Source organism: Octopus bimaculoides, chromosome 3 (genome assembly GCF_046866305.1).
Source record: "Octopus bimaculoides isolate indiv1 chromosome 3, ASM4686630v1, whole genome shotgun sequence".
Lineage (NCBI taxonomy): Eukaryota > Metazoa > Mollusca > Cephalopoda > Octopoda > Octopodidae > Octopus > Octopus bimaculoides.
Window position 1 is genome coordinate 88664789 of NC_142930.1, and position 25584 is coordinate 88690372.

At 31.2% G+C, this 25584-nt stretch overlaps 1 protein-coding gene across 5 annotated transcripts in view; it reads right to left on the reverse strand.

Moving 5' to 3' along the window:
- The window catches only part of LOC106876010 (protein TANC2), a 264847-nt gene that overhangs the window by 36230 nt on the left and 203033 nt on the right, over positions 1–25584 (reverse strand). For 2 of the 5 annotated variants that reach the window (XM_014924376.3, XM_014924374.3), the window contains 3 exons: positions 14413–14655; positions 10434–10640; positions 9442–9543 (listed from right to left, as the gene is read on the reverse strand). In XM_014924376.3, the coding sequence (XP_014779862.1) occupies positions 9442–9543; positions 10434–10640; positions 14413–14655 (552 nt within the window). The remainder of the gene's footprint in view (positions 1–9441; positions 9544–10433; positions 10641–14412; positions 14656–25584) is intronic. The other 3 variants (XM_052966230.2, XM_052966228.2, XM_014924375.3) reach the window with 2 other exon arrangements.

Consider the following 25584-nt stretch of genomic DNA (forward strand, 5'->3'; position numbering starts at 1 on the left):
TATATATATATATATATATATATATTTTGTATATGTATTTCGTGTGCAAGATTCTTGATGTGGATACGTGTGTTGAAAGAAATACAATTAAACCTTGGGAGAGGCATTATGCCGGTAATAAACACATGCACTGGTTCAGTCCTTTATTTATTTATATAGTTTTTTGTTAAATTATTTCATTGCACTCTTGCAATCTCTTCAGTAACTTGTCTCTCCACTTCCATATAAGCACGAACACATAAGTGCGTGCACACATATGAGCGTGCACACATACGAGCTTGCACACACTCACATGCTCATACCAAACAGTTTCGAAACAACGCCAAAACAACGCCAGATCATATATTCAAAATAAATGGAAGTGGAGAGATAAGTTACTGAAGAGATTGCAAGAGTGCAATGAAATAATTTGACAAAAAACTATATAAATTAATAAAGGACTGAACCAGTGCGTGTGTATATTACTGGCATGATGCCTCTCCCAAGGTTTAATTGTATATATATATATATATATATATATATATATATATATATATATATACATATATACGACAGGCTTCTTTCAGTTTCCGTCTACCAAATCCACTCAGAAGGCTTTGGTTGGCCCGAGGCTATAGTAGAAGACACTTGCCCAAGGTGCCACGCAGTGGGAATGAACCCGGAACCATGTGGTCGGTAAGCAAGCTACTTACCACACAGCCACTCCTAATAATAATAATAATAATAATAATAATAATAATTGTTTCTAACACAAATTCAAGGCCTGTAATATGGGTGAAGGAATTAATCTATCCTACTGATCCCAATACACGACCGGTACTTTATTTCATTGACCCTGAAGGGGTGGAAAACAAAGTTGACCTTGTTGGGATTTGAAGAGCTAGAGGAAATATCACAAGGCAATTGCCTGACAATCTGATCATTCTGAAATTCAATAATAATAATAATGATGATAATAATCCTTTTTATTATAGACACAAGGCCTGAAATTTTGTGGGAGGGGGCTAGTTGTTTACATGGACTCCAGTACTCAACTGGTACTTATTTTATCGACCCTGAAAGGATGAAGGGCAAAGTTGACCTCAGCAGAATTTGAACTCAGAATGGGAAGATGGATGAAGTGCTGCTGATGATTCAGCCAGTTTACTGCTTTAATAATAATAATAATAATAATAACGATGCTTTCTACTATAAGCACAAGGTCCGGAATTTTTGGAGAGGGGACTAGTCGACTACACTGACCCCAGTGTTTCACTGGTACTTAATTTATCTACTCCGAAAGAATGAAAGGCAAAGTCGACCCTGCAAAGATGAAAAGCACAGTTGACCTCAGTGGAATTTGAACTCAGAATGTAAAGAGCTGGAAGAAATGCTTCTAAGCACTTTGTCTGACACAGTAATAATTCTGCCAACTCACCACACTACTACTACTACTACTACTACTACTACTACTACTGAAGATGATGATGAGGATGAGGATGATGACTATTTCAAATTTTGGTGCTAAGCATTTAGTCCAATGTATTAATGATTCTACCAAATTGCTGCCTTGATAATAATTATTTCTGCTATGGATACAATATTTGAAATTGTGTGGGAGAGGGTTAGTTGGTTACATCAATCCCAGTGCTCAACTAGTACTTATTTTTCCAATCCAAAGTCAACCAGGGCAGAATTTAAACTCAAGACATGAACAGCAGGAAGAACTGTCACCAAGTATTTTGTTCAATGCACTAATGATTTTGCCAGTTTTCCACCTTAATAATAATAATAATAATAATAATAATAATAATAATAATGTGGCAAGAATGATCCATTGGGAACTTTGTGGAAATCACAGCCTACAAAGAGCAAAGATGTGGTATGAACTAACCCCAGAGGGAGTCACCAAAAATGAGAACTGTAAAATCCTGTAGGATGTAATGATTCAGTGTGATCACCTGACCAGACATAGGAAACTGGACATTGTTGAGGTGAATAAAAAAGAAAGAACATGTATGATTATCAACATAGCATGCCCTGGTGACAACAGGATCATTGTGAAAGAAGAAAAAATAAACAATTACAACGATTTAAAGTGGGGAAATACGAAGGTTGTGGTCAATGAAGGGAGGAGATGTGATACCAATAGTAATTGGTGCACTTGGAAGTATCAGCACTCAATTACCAACATGGCTGAAAAAGATCGGTGCAGGTGTGAAGAGAGAACACCTACAAAAATCAACATTGCTTGGAACTGCAAGAATTCTTCGCAGGGTTCTTGAAGCATGACCAGTAAACAAGTGTCACCTTTGTCTGCTGGCTGTAGACTGCTGACACTTCAATCATACCCAGCAAAATAAGCTGTGAGTTTTCATATAATAATAATAATAATAATAATAATAATAATAATAATAATAATAATAATGATAATAATGGTTTCATATTTTGGCACACGGCCAGTCATTTTGAAGGAAGAGAAAAGTTGATTACTTCAACCCCAGTGTTCAACTGGTATTTATTTTATTGACCCTGAAAGGATGAAAGGCAAAGTTGACCTCAGGAGAATTTATTCTTTTCTATTCTAAGCACAAGGCCTGAAATTTGGGGTAGGGGGCCAGTTGATTAGATTGACCCCAGTACACAACTGGTACTTAATTTACCGACCCCTGAAAGGATGAAAGGCAAAGTTGACCTCGGCAGAATTTGAACTCAGAATGTAAAGATGGATGAAATGTCACTATGCATTCTGCCCAGTGTGCTAACAATTCTGCCAGCTCACCACTTTCCAATAATAATAATAATAATAATAATAATAAATTGACATGAGAGCAGAGCAAGCCCAAAAACTGATCTGCTGGGGACAGCTAGAATTTTGAGATTAGTACTTGGATGTAGAATGTCTCCCATGATAATATTAACAACCAAGTATGAAAGCTTATAATGTGCAGAAAGTGACCCTGTAAGACCTCTGACAATAGGCCGCTGTCTATTCTTACAGAATCTGCCAGAGCAAACAAGACCGAGTGCTCTGAGAAGTAAAACAACAACAATAATAATAGTTTCAAATTTTGGCATAAGGCCAGCAGTTTTAGGGGTATGTTGGTTACATCAACCCCAGTGCTTGACTGGACTACTTGCAACAGATATTAAGTCTATGTTCTCTAGAGAGACTCTATCCTTTGATCACCTGTATTGCATTAATAGGAACAATAATAAATTTAATGGATGGTCAATTAACCAATGCTAAGAAAATTGATTTCTCACATTGGCACAAAGCCACAAAGTTTGTATGAATTCATAGCGTTAAAATAAATTCAAGTACTAAACTCCAGTAGTTGACTAGTAACTACTTTATTGATCCATAAAAAGAGGGAACCCAATGTCAACCTCTAATTTAACCAGAGAATATAATTAAATACCTCGAGACATTTTGTCTGGTATCTATACCATTTCTGTGATCACCACCTTTAATAATGTAAATATTAACATGAAAGAATAAAAATTGCTTTAGATCTTCAAAAGAAATTTGGATTTATAGACAGAAGCAAATAAAATAAAAATATAATCACTACTTAAAAAACTAAATAAAAAGTTTCATGCTAACATCTGCATAGTGGAAAGTTATGGACAAATTATAAAATAAAATAAATCTTGTATGCTTCAAGAATGAATTTTATCATTGGAAGATTTTATGTTGTAATCATAGTGTACTTAAGCAATGAACTAACTCCAGCAGACTGTTTTAACAAGATGGACAATAGATGTAAGTTTTACCCTCTTAGCTCATTTACAGATTAAAAGAAATATTTTGAGCTATACAACTTCATAACCTTATCTAACTCATACCAAAGTAGAAAGATGTTTGTAAAAGGGTACTGTCTTTTGTAAAGAGAAGAAAACAGAGAAGAGAATATAAAATCAATAAGAGAAGTACTTAAAGTATTAAAATATAAAGTGATTTAATCCTTTTCAAGATATAGCCTCTGGCCACTAACTACAAACATCTATGGATAAAGTAAGGTCAGAAAACTGTGAAAGAGATATAAATGTCATTTTGAAAAAGAACATATTACTTGCAATAAAAAAAAAGAAAAGAAATGTTTCTGCTACTCATGTAACTGGCTCTTTGAACTGAAAAATCATGCATTATATATTTCTCTTCTTGCATATTCCATTCTATACTAGTATTACCAACTGTGATATCCCCAAATGCCACAAAATATTTTACTCAAACTAAAAAATTGAATGATTTGGAGAATGATAATTTTCAGTAGAAATAAATATTCTGTTGAAGACAACTTATTAACTAAATTTCCCAGCTAAGAAAATTTAATTTCCAGGTTTTTTTTTTAATCTATTTTCTTTATCAATATACATCTTAAAAGCGGAGTAACAATCTAAATAAAAAGTAGGCATTTTACTCTAGTGTAAGCACATTACATATTAGTACAAAATGGCAGTTTTATATCAAGGAAATCTTCAGCCAACTTCAGCCTATATTACAAATAATACTACACACTCTAAAGTAGAAGAAATAATTTGGTGTCAATGCAGAAACATTAAACTGTAAATAATATGACATATTCTAAGTTTATTTATTTAAAAAATTTTTGAAGACTGGATAAAATTTCACACTTTTCAGTTGTGCAATCTGATTTTCATCTTCAAATACATGTAGACTACAATGAAAGCACTTGAGTACTAACATTTTAAAACAAGCTAACAAAATATAGCCCAGATGTTTTCAGATTTTAGAAATTTAGATTATTAAGAATAGTTTTTATCAGTTGTGTGTATATTACCATTCAATGTCCACTTTTCCATGCATATCATCATCATCATCAGCATCCTATGCCTGTCTCCCATGTTGGCATGGGTTTGGATGGTTTGACAGGAGCTGGTATGCCAAAAGACTGCACCAAGCTACACTGCCTGTTTTGATATGGTTTTTATGGCTGGATGCCCTTCCTAACACCAACCACTTTACAGAGTGGGCTGAGTGCGTTTTACATGACAATAGCACCTGTGAGGTCTGTTTTATGCGTATGTATATATTATATAATATGTATACATATATGTTTGTTTGGCTGTGAGTTTAAAAAGTTCACTTGCCATCTATATGGTTTCAGGTTCAGTCTCACTGCGCAGCACCTTACACAAGTCTTGTACTATAACTCTTGGCTGACCAAGACTTTGCGAGTGAAGGTGATAGATGTAAATAGTAAGTTGTTGTTTACATGTGCTGCTTTTTGTTTCCAATCTTCTGTGAAAACATGTATGAGCATGGAGAAATATTTAATTGCTTGGAAGCAGGTGAGGGCTGGCAACACAAAAAGGATAGTTGACTGAAGAAAATCTGCCTCAACATATCCTATCAGACCCATGCTAGCATGGAAACGTTTGCATGAAAAAGAGATGATAGCATGTGCATTTGTGTAAGTATATATATAATCTTATATATATATATATATATATATATATATATATATATATATATATATATAAATATATATGAATATATACATACGTATATGTACATACTTACATCTATACGTATATATATATATACATATGTGGGCACAGGATGTCATGAAACTTGTATAACAAAAAAATACGAAAAATGAGTACATGGTATATGAACTATTTTTCGAACAATGAAAGACGCAAATGGAAAACAAGACAAACATAAAGAACGACCCTTCATCAGTTGTTGGTTGTTTTTCTACTCTAATATATCGAGCATTTAACAACAATATACGCTTTCAATAAAAGAGTTGCTCCTGCAAAGCAAATCAAATAAAATTTGGTATTTTGCGGAGGGTCAAAATTGGTACAAGTATGGTGTTGGAAAACACCTACATGACTAGAAATAAGATCTAAAATGCTTTAATGCTGTAGTTCTTATTTCTAGCAATGTAAGTATTTCTAACATCCTAGTCACATTTAATGACATTTATAATTCTTCTTTTTGGTGAAACTTTGTAAACTGTTGTTCATATTAATCTTATATATATATATATATATATATATATATATATATATATATATATATATATAATAATAATAATAATAATAATAATAATAATAATGATATTAGGGATAAAATCTAAAATTACAGGTAAAAACTCAATTAAAATCAATTTATTAAAAATTGAAATTAAATTAAGTTTCACAGTATAAAATATATATAAATATATAGTATTAGGGAAAAGAACCAAGGTTTATGAACTCATCGATGAAAAACCAATGTCACATATAGAATTCTTTTACTTAATTCAGTCACTGAACTCTGAATATACACTAAGGGACAGCATTGAAGAGCTTAGATGATCAAGTGAACCACAGGACTTAATTTTTAAATCCAGTATTCATCATGTCAGGCTCTTCTTGTCAGACAGCTAAGTTGCAGGAATGGAAGTAGATCAAAGCTGTTTATAAAGTGGTGAGAGTCAAACACACACACACAGACACACACACACACGACATGCTTCTGTGTAGAAGTCATCTACAAAGTTCACTCACATGTATATGCATATGTGAATATATGTGTGCATGTACACACACACACACACACACACGTATAATTATTGATGGTGTCCTTGGTTACATTATTAAATGTTTAAACAACAATGTCAAAAAACTATAGTTTTCAAGTAAAAAATGTAAACAGCTAAAATTGACTTTACAAACAGTCTAGAAACAGAACAACAAAAAAATGCCAGTCTTTTCTAAGATCAACATATAACAGTCATTTTGTTTTTAATCTAAATTCCAGTAAAGGAACTTTGCTAGAAACTAGGTTCTTCCTTATATGAAGAATGCAAATAATTGAAAAATAAAGAAATATGCATACATACACTAATACATATACAAATGTATAAGCAAACACACACACACACACATGCATAGAGAGCGATATATATATATATATATATATATATATATATATATATATATATATATATATATATATATATAGACAGTGAATGCACCACCAAACATCTACCATTATTTTCAAACCATTAACAGAAAGAAAACATAAATCTTAATGTATTTATGTATGAAGTAATTCTAAAACTGAATCATTAAACGTTTATTCTTTATGTACTCTTAAGCTTCCCTATTTCATTGCCAAAAAATTGTGAAATTGTAGTACATCTATATTTGCAATGTGTGCAGATATGAATGAAAACCACAAAATCTTCAAAAAAATTGTTTAAGTCAATCTTTTTCTGTGATAAATTAGCTGCAATATTCTGGCATTGCAAGAAAATGGCACATTTTATTTTAGTCATAGTGTATATAATTTTCTTACATATCTTGTATGTAAAACAGAGTGTATATATATCTTAGGACTGGATTCATGTAAATTATCATTTTGGCTTTATTTTTTCTAAAAAATATTACATGCTACTACAATTAACTGATTATGAGAAAATTTTAAAAGATTCAAAGAATGAATAAAAAAAACTGAAATTTTAAATTATATTGCAAGGTTTTGTGAAAGTTTATTAGATTTGGGTTCAATGATCATAAACTAATTCAAAATTCTATTTTTCATCGTTTATTTAAAAACTAAGTTCCTGTCATTTATATTTCTTAATTTAAAGTATGTACTCATTTAATCTACCTTTCTATACTTAAGCTAACCAAGTGTTAAGAATATTTAACAGAATTTGGAACAGAACCAAGCATATCACCTACTATAATAATGTTTATAGTTAACATAAAAACTCTTCTGAAAACTCAAAATGTATTTATTGTTTTTCTTATTTGAGCCTCATATTAATTTTATACATTTAGACATTTTTAATTATTTTACAAAATCTTTTCATTCAGTTTTATCATTCTCTTTCACTAATGAACAGTTCAGTTACTAAATGCCTTGAACATATTTTGATGTTATTTATGAATTAGAGAAAAAAAAGAAAACCAAAAGAGAAGATATAATATGTATGTATGTAAGCATATATATATATATATATATATATATATATATATATATATACACACACACACACAGTGGGAGAGGAGAGAGAGAGAGAACCAGAGGGTGGCAGTTTTATTTATGTATTGATTATTAAGCTAGTAGTTGTATATTCTAACTTCAAGCATAAATTCCAAATAACATTTAGGAAACACAGAAGAATGATTGATCAATTTCTTTCACTTAATGGAGCAAAACAGAGTTAATGGGGTGAAGAACTTCAAAGAAATGCATATCAGTAGTAGGCAGTAGATCAGAGACAACTGCAGTGTAAGGGATTTTGTCATATAGGGCATGATAAATACTTAGCTGATGTATGATCTTTAACAGAAAAATTACTCCTATTTTCTTTTTTTTTTTTTGCTAAAACTGACCAACATTACATCTAAATACGTTTAATTTCAATAGAACAAATTTAATTATCTCTACTGTGGGAGAGAAATTTGTTAATTATAGACAATAAAGTTTATTGATAGTTTGATTTCAGATTTGAAAGAGTGTCACATTAAAACACTTTCAGTGTGTTAACAACTACACTGGAAGGTTTATGATCCAACATATCTATAATGGGTAAATAAGGGTACTGGGATAGAACAAACATTTTAAACTAGGATACTAATTAATACAAATTGACCAGAGATATCAATTAACTAAATGATTTATCCCTTTAAATCTAGTTTTGTTTTAACCACTCAGAATATTTCAATACTGTAGACTTGTGAGAATGTATATATTCAGTTTAATGTTTAGCTACTGAAATCAATATAAACATATATATATATATATATATAGAAGGTTGTTTGTTATGGCCAGTCAGAGAGTGACCATTGGTTTTGCACCTATAAAGTGCTTAGCTGTATAGGTGACTCATCAGATTCAAATGGTCAGAAGTACATAACCTCACTACAACTCTTTTCTTTCTTTTTTTTTTTATGACTGGAGTTGTAGAGAGGTTATGTGCCTCTGATCATTTGAGCCTGACCAGTTGCCTATACAGTAAAGCATTTTATAGGTGCAAAACCAATAGTCAGTCTCTGACTGGCCATAACAGACAACCTTCTAAATATATTACTGCTCTAATGTTTTAGAGTGTGCTTCTTTTTTTTTTTTTGATATATGAACGATTTAAGATGTATATAAATACATATATATAACTTTTTGCTCTTAATATCCAGTCTTTTATCATTAAAAAATATTTGTTCTTTTCGGGATCAGAATTGGTTAAAAAAAAGTATCAATTGAAATTTTGTATACAACGTTAAGATTAATTACACATTTTCATGAAATCAAGGATATTGAGCTTCTGGAAATTTCATTTCAAAATCAACAAATTACTTTAACAATTTAGTAGAAGTGTGTGCATATGTGAGTGTGCATGTGTGTGTGTATTTGTGTGCATGTGTATGTGCATATGAGAGAAAGTGAATGAGTGAGTGAATTAAAGAAATTATTCAAGCGCAAATTGAATTTACCATCAGAAAGAAGTCCAATGCTACCTCGGGTAGAAGACAGACGTAGGGAAGACTTTCTTTTCCCAAACAATTGCAGATCTTCTATGGGTCCTGGAGTAACAGCTGTAAAAAGTACCAGGTATATGAAATTGTAGCTAAATGATTTTTTTTCTTTATTCTTTTGACTATAGAAAAAATACATTTATACTGAGTGGTTAGTAAGTTGCTGATCTTCTTATACTATATTATGATATTGCTTGAAGATTCATTTCAAATTGGTTAGTGATTTTTATTTTTAGTAAAATTATGGTTCAATGATTTACATTAAAAGAAAATTGTTAAAACACATAGCAGTTTAATAGTTCTAATTAATCTTGAACAGATTGATTTTAATGTTTAATAGAATGAGGAATAGCTCCTGATGATAACTGAAGTTTCTTTCTAAATGTAATTAATATTTGCAAAAATTTCGTAATTTTCAGGATTTATTTTATATTTTCAGTGAATAGGCTCCTACCCTTTACAGCTAACATAAAGCCACTTATAAGCAAATCTAAATATTATTTCTTGGAAGAAATACTAACAATAAAAAGGTACAACTAGATGGAAATGAATTAGCTAAATAGTATTAGTCAATCTTTGATGACACTTGTATTTCTTATTGTATATAAAAAGAATGAAAACAATTTGTTAAAAGAAAGATATACCTATCTATCTGAATAAAAGCTGCAGATTTAATTGAAAAATATTAATATAAAAGACATTAATTCATTATTGAAGCAAGAAAAAAAAGAGAAGAAAAATTTTGAAAATTAAACTATATTTTACAAAATGAAAAAGAAGAATAAATGTAAAAGAAAAATGCAAATGGATGTAAAGAGATATTGTCTGTGTTAAGGCAGCTGTCCTATTCAATGACCGATAGGAGTGTTGTCAAGGCAATGGTAATGACCTTCCTGGTTGTTTGTGATTGCACTGCTGATAGAAAGGCATTGCTGAAGAATAAAACTCACTGTTTATTGAATGCGGCCTTTGCATTGTGTGGAGTGGACTGGCTCCGTTGCCAATGCTAAAACTCCTCAGCGATGTCATACTGTCAGAGGCAGTGCAGGCCTGTGTACAGTTTGTGTACAACGAATGAAGGTGGTGGTGATGGTTGTGGTGATGGTGAGAGATATTGCGGGGTGGGCCATGCAGACCATGTTCACTGCCAGACGAAACTGAAATAACAGCAACAAAATAAATGGGTAAATCATTTTAGAAACTGAGATTTTTATATTGAAAGAAGTAGGATATAATAAAAGCAAAGCAGAAAAAAAACAAACAAAATTTCTGAAACATGCAGTTCAGATTTCTGAAATATTAATTAGGATTTTGTTTCAAATATGAAGAAAAAAATATTTTAAAATATCATTGAAGCAAGTCAGTCTGAAAGTAAAACATGAAGGATTTCTGTCTATAGAAGCATGATCAACATCATCAAGCAAGTGGAAGTAAATTATTTTTCTCAACACACACTTTGTTTAGGCCAGTATCAAAGATATAAGCATAAAAGCAGAACAAACATAGGAGATGCTAGCCAGTGTTTAATAGAATGTTAAAGGAAATGGTGCTGTTAACATATTTCCAACCATTACTTACATATTTAAGATAAGCCTACTTTTGATGTAATCCATGAAATTGCTTAATTGTATAAAATCTATAGTAAATGGCATTGAATATTTATGCAGAATGAATAAATTTACTTCTTTTATGAATCTGATTATAATGATTGTTTATAAATTTATTATTTAACCTTTTAAATGCAGAGAAACCTGCTTATTTTTAAATGTCCGACAATATCACAGTAGCAAAATTAACTTTCTTTCATTTCTTCAGAGAAATTAAGTTACTCCTCATGTATTATTTGCATACAATTTCCTTATATGGTGAAATTTTCTTTTGAATGTTTCCATTTAATAGGAAGATTGTATAGACAAATACTCTTCTATAAAATAACAGCCAAATGTAATATGCAAATGATCACTTCATTCCTTTGAAGGTGTTCTAATGTTTTTATTTATTTATGTATTTATTTATTTACTTTACATACATTTTAATAGCATGCTATCACACAAACACATGGTCATTAACATAATTACTAATCATCATTGTATTTTTATTTGAATAGCTTATAATATTGCCTTTTTACATCACCTTTTTTCAAGTATTTGATCGATATCTTCTAAGATCAAATTTAATTAATTTCATTTGATGTAGTTTTGGTATACCTCTGCCACAATTATTGCAAGCATAACTATTTTCTGTCAATCATTCTCATAATAATAAAGTATCTATTCATTCTCAATATGTTTTGGCAGATTTGAACATGAATATCTGATCACTGTTGTTTTTCATCATTGGAGAACATCCCCATTTAGATAATGTGTGTTATGAACAGACTAAATAGAAACTTTATTGTTTGGACTCTCATTGTTCTGCATGCACCTCATGATTAATTCTCATGTTTTTACTAACATGGTAACATACACCTTTTTCTCATGTAGTATGTAGGTCTGTAACCTTTTTCTTTTCAAAATCCCAACCATATTCTGTTAAAAATTGAAAACTTTCAATGGCAATTCATCAGAACATTTTAATTTGAGATTGAGTAAAATATAAAAATGGGTATAAAATGACAAAGAATGATGATAGTTCTGTATTGTCCTTAAACAACATGTATACATCTTAAACTTATTGCTTGTATGAAAATTATGTACTTTAACTCATAACTTTACTCAAACACTTTTAAATGCATTCATATGTTCTATGTCCAAAACTAATTATATCTATAACCAAAGTCACTACAGTAAGTCGATATCATACATGTCTTAAATGATAACAAAACCTCTTAGGACCATTGTTAAGAGTGATATTTCTAACTTATTGTAGATATTTAACTAGTCAAGTGTAGATGTTTTAATATTAAAACTCAAAGATTATAAATTTCTAGACATATAGGGTATATAGAGTGTATGTATATGTACATAGATTTATGTTTTATTTATAAATCCTTGTAGCTGATGCCCAATGTGAAACTCTAAAGAAAAACTGAGTGAGGAGGAAAGTGAGAGTTTAATCTGAATATTTACAACAAATTGGACTTTAGAAAAAACACTCAATCAACATGTTATGGTATTAAACTGAGTAGCATATAGGCCTACTACATATGTATTGTTTGTACAAACAAATTTAATATATTATTCTATGATGATTAAATGTTTACCTACTTATCAACTTGCACATTCTTGAAGAGTATGCTCCTTTAATAGCTAGCTAATCTTATTCACATCGAGCGAGATCGTTGCCAGTGCCCCTGGACTGGCTTGTGCGGGTGGCACATAAAAGACACCATTTCGAGCGTGGCCGTTGCCAGTATCGCCTGACTGGCCTTCGTGCAGGTGACACGTAAAAGCACCTACTACACTCTCTGAGTGGTTGACGTTAGGAAGGGCATCCAGCTGTAGAAACTCTGCCAAGTTTAGATTGGAGCCTGGTGTTGCCATCCGGTTTCACCAGTCCTCAGTCAAATCGTCCAACCCATGCTAGCATGGAATGCGGACGTTAAACGATGAATGACGATGAGTAGGAATTGTTAAAATGGATTGAAATAGCAGCTATTTTCTAGAAAAGTTGCTGGAAAGTAGTGCTCTGTTTTATCTAAAGAAACATTAAATCAGGTATGAGATATTGATATATCGGCAATGAACAAATCACCTTTAGCCTGTCAGGCAACTTGTCTTATGTACAAGTCTAAAATCTTGTAGATGATATATATCATACTTATATAACTGGTTCTTTTCCATGGACAAAAGACAATGTATGATGTGTGTATACATATACACACACACACATATACATGCAGTATAGAGCCATCTACAAAGATTAAAGTATTTACTAGTAGAGGTCATAGTTTGTGTTGTGTTTTGAAGAAATCGCATAATTTGAAACTGAATTTTATAAATATATTTATAGAATGCCTGTTGCCATTTTTGTAACAACATTAAAAAATTATTAATTGTCAAGAGGGTAAACAGTAAATATAACAGAATAAAATCTGGGTAAAGTAATCTTTCTTTCATTCAGAAAAGCCTTTAATTTTAAACCATCAACATGTAAAAAAATGGTTTTATTAAATAATCACCAAGTGGTAGTAATAGTCACATATGAAAAATGTTCCCTGCAATGTTTAATGGCAACATTTTATCACTTTACATAACATGATGTGTCTACATTTGTTCTTAGATAAAAGAACCATAAATAAGCATTAAGATGACTGAAATATAAAAGATCAGTACTCAATATTTGGTGAAAACGTTTACATAGAACAGGGTGGAGAAAACATATTCTGGTGTCAACTGATTTCATTTTAGTACAAAAAAAAAAAGAAAAAAAAAAGAAAAAAACATTTGGAAATTGACAATAAATATATTGAGAAATGAGAGAAACTAATAGCCTCTTGAAAAATAATAATGTAATATGATTACCAATATCAACTCACACCATAATTATGTATAAAGAGGAAATTTTCATTTGCCCTGAAATGCAATACCTCATTCACTAAGCCATTGATATCATGACAAAATAATTGGAAACTAATGAAAGTAAGCATATTTTCCTCCTCACAATTAAATAGCCCTATTCAAGATATGATCATTTTGTCTCTTTTAACAGATATAACTGTGCATCCAAGTTACTTGATATATGTGATAGAGTTCAATTTACACTGCTTTTGGAATACAAAACATCTAAGACAAATTTATTTTTACCAATGTATAAATGGTACATCAAGAAGTTCGTTCTCAGTAATACAACCTTTGATAAAGAAGTGAAATTTTTTTCTGTCAAGCATCTACAAATCTTTCAAAGACCTAAGTGAAAAATTAAACTTCTTTAAAAAAAGAATCATATTAATGAACACCAATAAACACTGACATTTCTTTATTAACTTACCCGTTAATGTTGAAATGGGACTGGTATCAGAGATGCCTTTATCTGGTGTGGTCTCACTGCTGGTTAGTGAAGAGATACTAGTAAAAGCCTCTTCTTTACAGTTGCCTTCTTTGCTGCCTGTGGACATTTGTTCACTGCTGGAGAGTTCTTCTAGCAACAGGCCAAGTCGAGCCATAAGGTCATTTTGAGCAACATCTGGTGGAGGTGGTGGAGGGCTGTTCCCTTTACAAACTGCTGGCATTCCTTAGCAAATGGAATTCAAATTAAATTGTTAAGGCATTGGCAACTTGGTAAAAATGATACAGTTGCTTTACAAAATTAATTTGTGCAAGTGAAGGAATGAATCCTAATATTCCTCCCATTATAATCCCACTTGCATACAAATGTATATACATATGTGTATATACATAAGACAGATAACTAAAGAAACAAAAGAACATCAAGTGATCTTACACTTTGATGATTTGAAGCAGCCTTTGATATAATCTAGTGGAAGATCCTCAAGAGGATGACAACAAAAATAACTGTAAACCAAGTATGGTGGAATGTTCAAGAAATTCACTTCCTGTGTGTGTGTGTGTGTGTGTGTGTGTATGTGTGTGTGTGTGTGTGTAAATAAACACACACACATATTGCAGACATGGAAATCTGGCATAGAATTATGATAAAATATATATATAACGTAGGAAAGTAACGGTTCCAACTTAAGCAAGCTACCCCATCACTCTTACCATTTTATGCTTCTGCTCTTTCACACAGACCCTTGACATTACTCTCATTCTCACTTCTGTCTTCTTCATTATTTCTCTCCAAAACTTCCAGCTGTTATTCTCTACTACCATCCTCTCACAACAATAAATTTCTTTCATCCATCATTCTTTAACCTCTAATCCTTCAACCAAGATGGGTGGGTGGGACTCTTTTTCACTTTTTGAACAACACAGCAACTTTACTAGTGCTGGTGCCAAGGAAAAAAGCAAACCAGTGCACACTGTAAATGGCCGATCAATTGAATTGAGAACTGATAATGCAGTGATCTGCAGTTTATGCATAAAGTTCATTGAAATGATTTACAAACCTTTTCAAACAAAAATGGTTCCTTGGAAGAGAACTGTGCTTAACTCCAAAAGGGAGGCAAACTCTTGACTTTGTTTGAAAAGTTAAACAGAGTTCACTCCAAAAGAGATCTCTTTGGTTGAAATGATTAGCAAATCATTGAGAATAAATCCTGTTACTCTGACTTACACAATGCACTGAGTTCTTAACTGAAGTAGTCTTTTTCAACTATAAGCACTTTAATAAAGACACACACACACACACACACACACACACACATACATACATATGCATGACAAAATTCTCCATGTTGGTTCCTTGGTACCCATTGTGTCTCATGAAGGCTGCAATTCACAGCTTGGTTAAAGGGGTTACATGAAATTTAACACAAAATCAAGCTGAAGTACCAAGTCACTTTCTTCTGAGGAATAATTATACTTTTAAGGCATCACAAAACACAAAGGGTACAAAGGAATCCACATGGAAAATTTTGCCATCAAGTGAAGCAAGAGTTATGCTAATTATTATTTTTTTAAGTATAATAAATCATTTTTATTTTCACTATTTTTACTAATTATTTTGCTTTTACAAAGTTATCCCGCAGAATGAAGAATGTTTCATTTTGATTGGGAGTTATCTGATTAAGTAACCCATGTTTTCTGCCTTAGCCAATGGAATAAATTGGCTCCAATACCATCGTGGACAAAGGTACATTTCATTACAAAAGAGCTAACTGCCATCTGAATTTGTAAGTATGAAGCTTAAAGTAATGATATATTCACCTGATTGAGCACTATGAACAAATTGATATTCACATCAAAAAGGTGTGGAATGGAAAAAATACCACATAATCTCACTTGAAAACATGATACCACCAAGAATACTAATTTAAAAGCATAATAACCAATACATTGTATGTAAAAAAAAATGAAATGAACTAACAAAGGACCAACATATAAACTCAGAAAAAAAATTTGGCTTCAGCCTCTGCTCCCCCCCCCCCACACACACACCAAAAAAAAATTAGAATCAGGTCATATTTCAAATATGTTATCATCAATAGAAAAAATATAGAGAGTAGATGTTGAATCTGCTGATCATACAGTAAAATGTATGCCAGATTGATTCAAATATGTTTAAGGCTACATAGTGATAGCACATCCATTTAAGTTAAGAAGTAAGTTCAGATGCCATATCTTGCGAACTACATTTAGTTTTAAAAGGCAGAACAACTACACATTAAAACTGGAATACTGAAAAAGGTATACAATGGTTGAAGAAGTCACCATCTATATGCAATTAAAAACTTGAGATTTTAAATTTATATTACTCCATCTTTAGAATGAGAGATGCAACTTCTTTACCATGCCTCCATATAAAAGAATTTGAACTTCAAGCATTTCCCTGTACAAAGAGACTTTCAACTGTAAAGTTGCTGAACCCAAAATTCACAACTGGCTAATAACATAACATAGGACTTGACATGTAAAATCAAGCTGAACTACCAATTCTGAATAAGCCAGGTAGAGTTGCTCCTCTCTTAGGAAAAGTATGTTCTTGCAGGCACCACAAGACACAAAGTGTACTGAGAAACACATAACAAACATACCAGCCAACCAAGCAAGAATTATGCTAATTATTATTTTGCTAACTATTATGAACTATTATTATTATCTTTCAAAAATATTTGATTTTTGCTTATCATTGCTTATCATTATTTATGCATATTTTAAGGCGGCAAACTGGCAGTATCATTAGCACACTTGATGAAATGCTTAGCGGTATTTTGCCCATCGCTACATTCTGAGTTCAAATTTTGTCAAGGTCGACTTTGCTTTTCATCCTTTTGGGGTTGATAAAATAAGTACTGGTTGAATACTGGGGTTGATGTAATCGACTCATCCCCCTCCTCCAAGGTGCCCTTGCAGCAAAAATTTGAAATAATTATTTATGCATATTTTGGTTACAAGATTTCTAATATCAAGCAGTTGTTTCACAGTATGTAAAAGTTTCATTTCAGTTGGGAGTCATCACTTCTTAAGAGTGACTCATGTGGTCTGGTTCAGCCAATGAAATAGTAAGACCCCTAACACTATCTTGAACAAAGGAGCACATCATTACACTACATCATGCAATCTTAATGATACATAAAAGTGAAACTTAAGTAATGCTAAACAGTCCAGTCAGATATATACAATCATACTTTATACTATATACTGAGTACCTTTTCTCTTCATTAAAGCAGCACACAGCTACGTAAAAAGATTTACATAAATGTAAGTGTTTACACTATATCCATCCTAGCTTTGGTTTTTCTGTAAAATTTGATATTGAAATGGATGTCATTTTACACCAAATTGCTAAATGGTTTTATAGTTCAAAGTTCTCTGTGAAGTGGGCATCATATCTATTATCAAAGGTGAGTAAATCAAATGTTTCGTGTCTCAGAGCAAAATGCAATACTCTTGAAATAATATGAACATATGATCCTAAATAGCTCAACATCACAACTATTGGCTAGTATATCTAGCTCTCGATTTCACTTGCTCCAGGTAATTCTGTAAGAGCAGACAACAACCTGTCTCTTTCTACAATATTTAACATCTAAATACCAACCTCAAAATCCTTGCTGCCCCCAATAAAGCAGTTTTCTGAGTATATTCTAACCTCATGTCAATCCCATTTTCTATAACAGACTTCTCAAGCTTGGTTGTAAATGCTCCTAGTAACCCCACAACTACAAGGATGGCAGTTGCTCTTTTCATTGCCTATGTTCCTGCAATTTCATCTTTCAGTGGCTTGTACCTCTCAATTTTTCCAGTTCTTTATCAGCCATTCATACATCTCCAAGTATGGCAATATCTATAATCTTGGTTTCCTTCATCAGTTTATAAAATTCAACAATGTCTGGTCTCCAAATATCAATCACTGAATCATACTGGATTGTAAAATCTCACAAGATCTTATACTCATTATTCTTGGTGACGCCTTCTACAATAGTTTATGCTCATATCATTTCAATGTCCTTACAAGATCATAATTCTCACACAATCTCCAATGAACATACTTAGTCCCATTTTCATGCCTCCTTTTGTATTCCTTTTGGATCAGTTTGCTACACTCATTCACAATATGTAAAACTGTTTTGTTTTTGCTGTCACACATCCTTCAAAGGGGTGGTTCACTACTCTTATCTGTTTGGAACTTGGTGTAATTAGTTCTCAGAGATTGTTCCTGAGTGCATCCTTTCAGATCACTTTTACTTAGCCACTTCCAGGTGTCAGTCTTGTTTTTCCCTTCCATTTCTCTGAGGTACTGCCTGTGCATTGTTTTCACTCTCCAGATGTTCAATCTTTGTTCTCCATCATGTTTCTTAAATTCTTTTGGGTGTGTGACATTTTCACTAGGTATCATGTTGCTACATCTAACAGCAACAATCAAAGGTTCAATCAGTTGTTTGATGTACCATTCCAGATTGTCATCTATATACAACAGGTGATTCAACTTTCCTCCATTTTTCAAGGTGTACCACGATGTCACTTTCCATAATATCTGTGTGAGGAGTATCATACAAATCACAAATAGCAATGGTGACAGACTATCTCCCTGAAATATGCTTCTCCTGACGTTAGAATTTTTTTCAGGTTGAGTTGCCCATCCTGCTCCAAAGGTCCCTGAATAAGGATTGTTTAAGGATGTTGAACAAAACACCCATGTTTCCAAAGGTGAATTATCCAAACTCCAAAGAATTCCTCTCAACATATGACTATGATGCTCTCGCACTACTTTTGCTCATGATCAGAGACGCACATATCGTCAGCCACCAAGGGACATGCTCAACTGGTTATGGTCAAGCAACTGACAAACAAATCTGTGGTATTGAGCAGAAAATTTGATGTAGCCCATCTTTTATACCAAGTCAAAACAATATACATGATAACACTTCCAATCAGTTAAGATCAGAAGTCATAAGAGCCACTACCTGGTACTGCATCAGGGCATTTATTATTATTATTATTATTATTATCATTAATATTATTCACAGAGTTCTTAAAATGTATGCTTCTCCATACACATCTTAATTAATTATTTTTTTTTTGTTTTTCTAAATCAGATAACAAAGAACGTTGATCTGACATTAATGGCACACTCTTATTGGTGAAATTTTTGTTTTGCAAAGTGAAATCTTTAAGAAAGTACTCATTTCAAAGAACACTACAAGATTTATCTCTTACATTTGATCAATACAATTTCTGAATAAATATACTGTAATACATATGGGATCAACAACTCACTGATCTCAGAAAGTGACACATAGGTGCACAGATATTGTAATCAGTTTTAAGTTGTGAGGAAAGGAACTAATGATTCCATTAACATCTAATACAACACACTATACAAATGTTTTAGAACAATTCTGAATACTGGAAACTTGATAAAAAAAAAAAAAAAATAGTTCTTTAAAAATAAAAAAAGTATAGTTTTATTTCCATCTCTCCTCACACACATCCGCTGATATAAAAAAAATAAAAAACACTCACGCATAAATGAAACTGTGATTGTTTTCATTATAATTATCATCATATTCAATATTGATAGCGTCACTAAATATTGTATTATCATTATTGTGTTACATTAAAAAGTGTTGAAAAAGTAATAACATAAAACCTCAATAAACTAACATCTTTTTGCTTATATCTCAGTAATAATTACTTTTATAATAATTTTACAAACATCTGATGACCACTATCATTATACAAAGATCAAAAGGTATACTTTTTTGTCATAGTATATAAGGATAGGTTAAAGTGCATAAATAAATAATTCATTATTTCAATGACATCTACAAAACTATTTTTATTAATATTCTTAGGATTTATAGATATATTATCTTGAATATACAAGAAGGCAAAGAAATGTAGAAATGCATTATTGATAAATGCATGAATACTTTGTTGCAGGATCAAAGCTACTTTACATTGTTAGAGGGAAGCAATACGATTGGAAGGTACCAAAAATCAGTTAAATCTTTTGCAAACAACCGATGGTAGAAATGTTTCACAGAAGTCTTAAATCTATTATAAAAGTGGACAAAACTTTGGGGAGGAGGATAAAATGGTTGGATTTTAAAGAGATATTATCTTAGTAACTTTTTGAGAGTAAATAGTTCAAACAATACACTATACAGAATTTATTCATTAGTAAGATACATGAAAGCACATGCATATCTGTACCTTCTACAATATTATGTCTTTTAGTTTTGAAGTTTTTAATACTTAAGAAACCATAGAAATAACCTTTATTCTACCAACAATTTATTCGAAATACAATTCAGCTGGATAGAACATATATATATGAAAATCAGTCTAAACAACTTTCCAACCAATGATCAGGGACACATATCTCACTTGATGTTCAGAAAGTGCTTATTTCAGTTTAGCTCCAACATTACAGAGTTTGTCTCATCTACTACAGTTTCACTTATTACAAACACACACACACACAAAATATATGTATGTATAATTTACTTTATTAGTAACATCACTATTAAAAGAATATATATGTCTTATATCACTAATGAGGTAACCATGAGATTTTTCTAAAATGATAAAATTAGTTGTATTACTCTTGATTCACTATGGTATAGTAACATTATCAGAAGGTGGACATATTTCTAATACTTCTACATTCCATTTATTAGTAGTTTCCATGTGTTTCACTTTCAAAATTTTAAAAAATAAAAGACGAGCAGTAGTTTAGATGTGTCCCATCAATTGATAATTCTAATATACAACAATCAATCAAAAGTAATAGAACAAATTCAAGCTTGTTTTGAAGTTTCATAGTTAACTTATTGGTGATATAATGTAAGTATATAATCTTCTAACAATGCCACTAATAAAGTACATTGGAACACATGATTTGAACTTATGAATTAGCTAACAATCTATAACTATACTTACAAAATGGCCAAAATAAATACAACTCTTATTTTTAACGGGTTCTTTAAAAATAATCACTCTTTGAAAGCACAATAAATTATAGCTATTTTTCACAAAAACTACTTTTTTTTTATTAGTATAAACACTTCTAAAGATTATTTTCTCTCTTCAAGAGCTTGAAGGCATATTTACTTTATTGTACCTGCTTCCAACAAGTTTCCTTTGTTAGATATATATCAAATTACCTGTACAATAAAAGGATTTAAGGAATTGGCCTTTAAAGTACTTTATATCTATTCTAGGATCAGAGGATTGTAATGAGTCTAGTCTCAAAATAGTCTATTAGAGCTAGTCGACTTCATTCTCTAATATCACGCACTACAAGACAATCTAGTTATACAGAAATAGAGCAATGACAATAGATATCTATGTATTATTGATAGCTTGTAAATGACTTCTACTGAAGTTGTTTAACAAGCCAATTTCCCACTTAACTTACCTATTTCCTATTCAATTTACCAAATTTAGAACATATCTAAAGATTTCATATTGGTAGTATTATACAAGCACATGCAAACAAACATCTGAAGATAATGATGAAGGTAACAAGAGAAATTATTATTATTGTTATATTATCATTTAAAGTAATAGTAATAGAAGCAGTAAAAGTAGTAGTATTAGGAACAACAGTAGTAATAGGAACAGTAGTAGCAGTATTAGGAGCAGCAGTAGTATTAGGAGCAGCACCAATAGAGACAACAGCAGAAACAAAAAATTAAAAATATAAAAAAAAAACAACTTGATTTTCTTCTAAAACAATAATTTTACAGTGAAACTTCATAGACATTTTATTTATATTTTTTACTCATAGATTTGTAAAGATGCAATGTTAAAATACACTTCCTGAAATGAAAAAGTTGTTTCCATTGCAAAATTTTCATAGAACACCACAAAATTTTAAATTGCAATTTAAGAATAAAGAAATCACAATGCATTAAAAACAAAAAAGAATAATGTATAAAAAGAAAAAAAAATGTTTAAAATATAATACATATGAAATTCTTCAAAATTTAGTAGAAGTTCTAAATTTCAATACTAAAATATCACAAGCTGATTGTTATTAAATTCTTTAAAGTTCAACGAAAAGTAAAGAAAACAACATATATGGATTGAATTTATTAAAAAAAAAGCTTAAACTGAATAAAATTTGACATTTTATGTTTATAATAACTAAGTTATCTAAATTATCAGTAGCAATAAAAAAGAAGTAGATGGTTATAAGATCCAGGACAAAATGCCTTCCAGTGTTTATTTAGGTTCCCATGTTTTGATTCAAATCCTGCTGGGAGTGTTTTCCATTTCTAGGTCCAAGAAAAATATTAATCAAGTACTGGAGTCAATTCAATCAACTACATGCTATCCAAAATATTTGTGTGTGTGTATGTGTGTGTGTGTAAATGGTACAAAATGGATTGAATGATATTCTTTATTTAAAATCACTATAATTGTTTTGACACATTCTTACACTCATAGTACATTGGTGAGATGATATTATTATGTTGCATAATCGCTATCACCTTTTCAAAGTATAAGGTAAACTTCTTCAGGTGATTGTTTAAATAAGTTCTTTGTTAGATTATACTGTCATTTCACTCAGTGTGCATAACCAAAGTTGTGTTTTTTTTGTATATATATTTATGGATTGAATGATATATATATATATATATATATATATATAGAGAGAGAGAGAGAGAGAGAGAGAGAGAAAGAGAGAGAGAGAGGGGGGGAGAGAGAGAGGGGGGGAGAAAGAGAGGGGGGGAGAAAGAGAGAGAGGGAGAAAGAGAGAGAGGGAACAACATTCCAATATTCTTATTTGAATATAGAATTATGGGATGTCAAAGTAGAACAAATCTTTGATAGTAGAGCAAATCTTTGATCAATTCTTTTTAGGACAGCTCATCTGTTACTGGCTGTCATTTGTGGATCCACAAACTGTTAACATGTGACAGTGAATCACCTTCTGATATTCTTTAAGGGTTTGTCGTGCATGTGAATACTGGATTTCTTATAGACTATGCAGAAGAAGCTCTATCATTAGAGGTTGAATTTTAGTGGGCTGAAAGAACATATAGACATTCAGAGCTTGGTGAGGCACACATATTACCTTAGCCATCCCACTACATCTCCAGTATTAGTCCGTTGCCTTAACTTGTTTTTACACTAGTCTAAGAAGTTAAGTATAAGAGAGTGACATTGGTTGTCCAGTGAATACCAAGACTCAAACTTCTTGGAACCACAAACAGACAGTAGGGCTTTCATTGATATGTTTGGTGTATTGAATATGTCTGCAACAACATCTGAAGTTTTTTCATTTGTGAGGGTACAAGGTAAGAACAGTCACAATTATTCAGTTATCTGAAACTCTCTAAGAAGAGCTGTTGTTATCTAAGAGGTGGAGTGTTGGTCATCTTCAAAAATGGATGAAGAAGAATTTAGATTAATTATATCTGTTGATAATTATTGTATCTCTGTACAACCTGTTAAAAATAGTTACCAAATCTTCCTCTAAATGCACCCTACCATCTGAAATAAGGGGTACAGTGGAAAATGGTAGTTCCCATTATGAGAAGATGTGAATGTCAAAATTATAACACTTTTTATCATACGTTTGTTCAATCTAGATTACCTCGATTAAACAACAAAAACAACTGGAACACTGAACATGTAAACTGAACAATCTTAGGAAAATTGGTGAAGCCTGCTACCCTCTCCAGAGCATTATATTCTTACTATATGGCAATAGAGAAGTACATTTGTATAATTTGTCATGAGCACAAAAACTGACTTAAAAACTAGAACACTAGAAATTGACAATTCTGGTTGTCATCAAAGAGCAAATTCAATAATCTTACATGATTGGTTGGAATCTAAGCTATCTGATGTTTATGTTAGATCGGTAAGAATAATATTGGACTTAAAACTAGTATAATGGGGGGAAAATATTTTTACTGAGATTTAATGAAACTTTCCTTGTGAACATGAATCAATATTCTCTTTTAATTACAAATAATGTTTTACTGAATTACTTTATTGAAAATCCTAATGATTTTCATGTTTTCCCAATAAACAGTCATAGTTGTGCAACAATTATTATTTATTATTGATAAATTATTATACAAAATATTAATTATTATTATATCAAGAAACATTTTTTACTGGAATGTACAGCTAGTCAGAGCTGTTAAATAGCTCAACAATAAATTTGTTAGTATTTACAACTTCATCAATTCTGTATTCATCTATGATTAAAACTAATGTTCTCAAAAAGGAATAGTTGATACTCACTACTAATATATGGAGAATGTTGTTTTGTCTCTGAAAACTATGGTATAACGTATACATATTAAGAATGATATAAACATTTCTAGTTACTTTTTAGAAATGAGGTATAGATAAATAAAGGATTTATCAGTAGTTGATAACTTTTTAGAGGAACTTTGTGGTTCTCTGGTCATTAAGTAGACATTGTAAAATATTAAGCTAAATTTATCCAGCTATAAATACTTGCAGATGTTTCAATGAATGCTTTTGATTTTGATTTAAAAAATTACACTCAAATAGTGCTAGAAATGTTAAGGGAAGGGCATGGCACAGATAATAAGAAAACAGAACTGAAGGAAAATAACACAGGTAGCTTGCAATACTCTAAATGTCAAATTGGGCAACACACAAGTATTATATCAGATTCACTTCTACATCAACCAATTTAAATAAATGAGAATAATCTAAAACTTTTATATGCGATTAGAAGGCCAGATAAGATAATTAATTAATAAGATGAAGTGATTAATGTTACTAATAATATAGTATCCACAGAGATGAAATATATAAAAGGTAAATATTGGTAAGGGAAATTTAATTACACCATTTTTGATAGTTAAAAATATCTACCAAATATTTACCACTAAAACTATAACTTTGTCACTCCTCTTTTGAACATTATATTTAAAACAGTTCTGAAAATATCCATTTATTTGTTTGATGTTTCCAATCTTTCAGTAATCAATACTAAGATTCCATCATAAAACTTTAAAGCAAAAATATTTTGTCTAATAACAGTAAAACTTATATGTTGATATAGGGAAGGAGAATGTTGGGTAGAATGGTATATAAT